General features: G+C 48.2%; 1 protein-coding gene across 1 annotated transcript in view; it reads right to left on the minus strand.

The window, feature by feature from the left end:
- The window catches only part of ZNF503 (zinc finger protein 503), a 3,647-nt gene extending 2,505 nt beyond the window's left edge, over positions 1-1,142 (minus strand). The window contains exon 1 of the mRNA XM_018558155.1: positions 882-1,142. Coding sequence (XP_018413657.1) covers positions 882-1,142 — 261 coding nt within the window. The remainder of the gene's footprint in view (positions 1-881) is intronic.
- Positions 1,143-3,048: the final 1,906 nt, after the last annotated feature.

Raw genomic sequence — 3,048 nt, forward strand, 5'->3', positions numbered from 1 at the left:
ATAATATCTGTACCTTGGTCTCTATCTATATCTCATATATATATATATATATATATACATTGATCTATATGTCATATATTAGATTCACATTGGCCTGGGTACTATCCCTATACAGGGGCACACTCTTTTCTTCCTGATACGGAGAATGGTGTGTGATGGAGGTAGAAAGTATCTAGTGGTTGTGCAATCACAGGGGATGTGTTCAGAATACAAGCTGTGAATTGTATTATTGCTCCGGGGATACGATCTGTTCCAGGGGGTGCGATGTGTCAGCGATCGGGTTGTGGAGTGCTATTGGCACAGATCACATCGGGGGGCTGGGAGAGGCACACATCTAAAAGAGGAACTATCGGGGGTCGGGGTGTGAAGTGTCATTGGCACACAGGGACCAAATTAAATACGGGGGTTAGACCCGGGCAATAGGAGGCACAGCATTATTGGGGAGAAGGAAGATACATGGAGGGGTCGGGGTAACATTGGCACAGAGTAATACTCAATCAGATTAAAGACTGGGGTTAGAGCCGGGCAATAGGAGGCACACTAGCGATTAGGGATAGAAAGATCCTTTGGGGGATAGGGGCGCTATGGGTTTCAGATTAAAGACTGGGGTTAGAGCCGGGCAATAGGAGGCACACTAGCGATAGGGGATAGAAAGATCCTTTAGTGGATCGGGGTGCTATGGGGATCAGATTAAATGGGGATAGTCCTGGGCAATATGAGGCACACTAGCGATAAAGGGTAGAAGGATCCTTTGGGGGATCGGGGTGCTATGGGGATCAGATGGAATTCTGGGGGTTCGGGACTAAGGCTGGGCAGGAATTAGTCTAGGCACACAATATCTGGGGTCCCCCCTCCCATGAGCAGTGTCAGTATGCAGTTACCTCTATGGGGCTGATCGGGGTGGAGGGCAGGGGCTGCAGGTACTCGGGGTGCAGGATGTGTCCGCTCCGAGCCGTCAGCATCTTCAGCACTTTGATGGGCAGTCTGCCGGCCTGGCGTAGCGGGTCGCTGGGAGGCACGGGGTGGACGAAGGCTCTATTACCCAGCCGGGGGGCTCCTCTGCTTCGTGTCCCCGACCTGTCACTGCTCTCACGGGCTGAAGGACTCTCACGACTTCCAGAAGCCACTGGCGAGCTGATCATGTCCCCTGGACAGGCATTGGTGGGGTGCAGGGGTCTGAAGACCGACCCCAGGTGGATGAGAACTGTACGTATGTGTCCTATAAGGAACGATAGAATAACGATCCTTCAGCAGCGGCGTATTAATCCGATGGAGGAGTGTGTATCCAGCAGACGGAGGATTAGATCCGATCACACGGTCCGGTGCTGTGTGTGTGTACGGCGGAGGCTCAGTGTCCTAATGTGAAATCCAGTTTTGTCTGATGATGATGATGATGGTGATGATGTTGGTGGTGGGGAGTCCTCAGCACAGCCAGATCCTTCCCATACAGCACGCTCCCAGCGCCCACTCCTGGTCTAGTGTGAGCAGCAGCGCAGCCAGCCGGAGTTCTGCCAGAGAAAGTCACTTCAAAAGGCTCTGAATTAGAGCGGAGATTAAAGCCTTTGCCGCCTTCCAATCAAATGGGACCCCGAGGTGATTGGAGGGTCAAGGGGATGTGACGTCCCCCTTCTCTCCGCTTCAAATGCTCTTCTCTTTTCTTTCTTCTCCCCCCTCCTCCTCCTCCCGGTGGTTTCGCCTCTATGCTCAAAGCTCAGGGCTTAGCTTACATTTTATGGTTCATGTCCCCAGCTGCTCACGATTTTTGGGATGGTTTTCCAGGCTCATGCAAACCTTTCCTGGAAGAGATTTCTGTAACAGAGCGTACAGGGGTCAAGTAGATCTAAAAGAAATGAAACATAGCAATGGTATATGATAGGCAGCTCTGGGATCAGCAGATATGATCGAAATACAAGAGGGGTGTGTTCTTCCTTGATTCTTCATGAGCTGTGTAGTAATCCAATATGAAGCTCTGTGCTGGAGCTTTCTGTAATAAAGACCGGTCACTGAACAGTCCTGTCCCTGTGCAGGGTGACTGGTCTTGTCTTCACCCACTTTTATAGTTTATTTGCCCACAGCCTCTAGAACGTGGGGCCACTGGGACTCTCCCACAGCTCTACTCTCTGCACACACTATGTGCAGCACGGTGATGATGTCTCTGCTGCTTTTACAAGGTGATATCTGGGTTTGCAAAGGTATCTGGAGCACACAAAGATGATTTATTTCCTTTGTGACGGTCAAGGAATATGTTTGGATAAAAAATTTTGTGTTTGGAGTTCAGCATTAAGCAAACGATCACCCGGCAAGGGTGTGGATGTGCTTTATGCCTCATTGATACTGACATTGACCTGAGATTATATGCATTGAAAGGATGTTTGTAGACACATATATTCATTGTTAGGGTTGATGCACACAGGCAGCTGTACCCACCCGTGCAGTGTAAATTCCAGCATATGTTCCCCACCAGGGAGCCACAGGTGCTGCTTATAGCCTCTCATAAAAGTCTGTATGCGGGTATACAAAGGTACTTGTGTACACACGCACATCCCCGAGTGCTGGTTGTCCAGGTATCCCTACGCATACACGGCTCTACACAAATACTGGCATATACCCGAGACAAACATATTAACATATGGAAACATATTAACTCCAATGCCCACACGTGTATTACCCACACTTTGAAGAAAGAGATGTAAGAGCATATACATTATTTGCCATGTAAACTATCAAACTCACAATTAAATCTCATCTTCAGGCAAACCAATAAAGTAATTTTGTAGTGAGGCTACCCAGCTCTGCAAGGGGGAAGTGCTCAATTCTTGTCTAGAGCAGTGGTTCTCAACCTGTGTAACCTCAGGACCCACATTTGTCTTTGGTCATTAAGTTACATAGTTACACAGTTACATAGTTACATAGTATTTGAGGTTGAATAAAGACATTAGTCCATCAAGTCCAACCTATTAGGATCTCATTCTAGGAGTACCTGTACCCCTGTATATTACGGTCCCTTAAGAAATCGTCCAAAATTTTCTTGAACAATTCCACATTATT

Source organism: Nanorana parkeri, unplaced genomic scaffold (assembly GCF_000935625.1).
Source record: "Nanorana parkeri isolate BGI_ZX_2015 unplaced genomic scaffold, ASM93562v1 scaffold322, whole genome shotgun sequence".
Lineage (NCBI taxonomy): Eukaryota > Metazoa > Chordata > Amphibia > Anura > Dicroglossidae > Nanorana > Nanorana parkeri.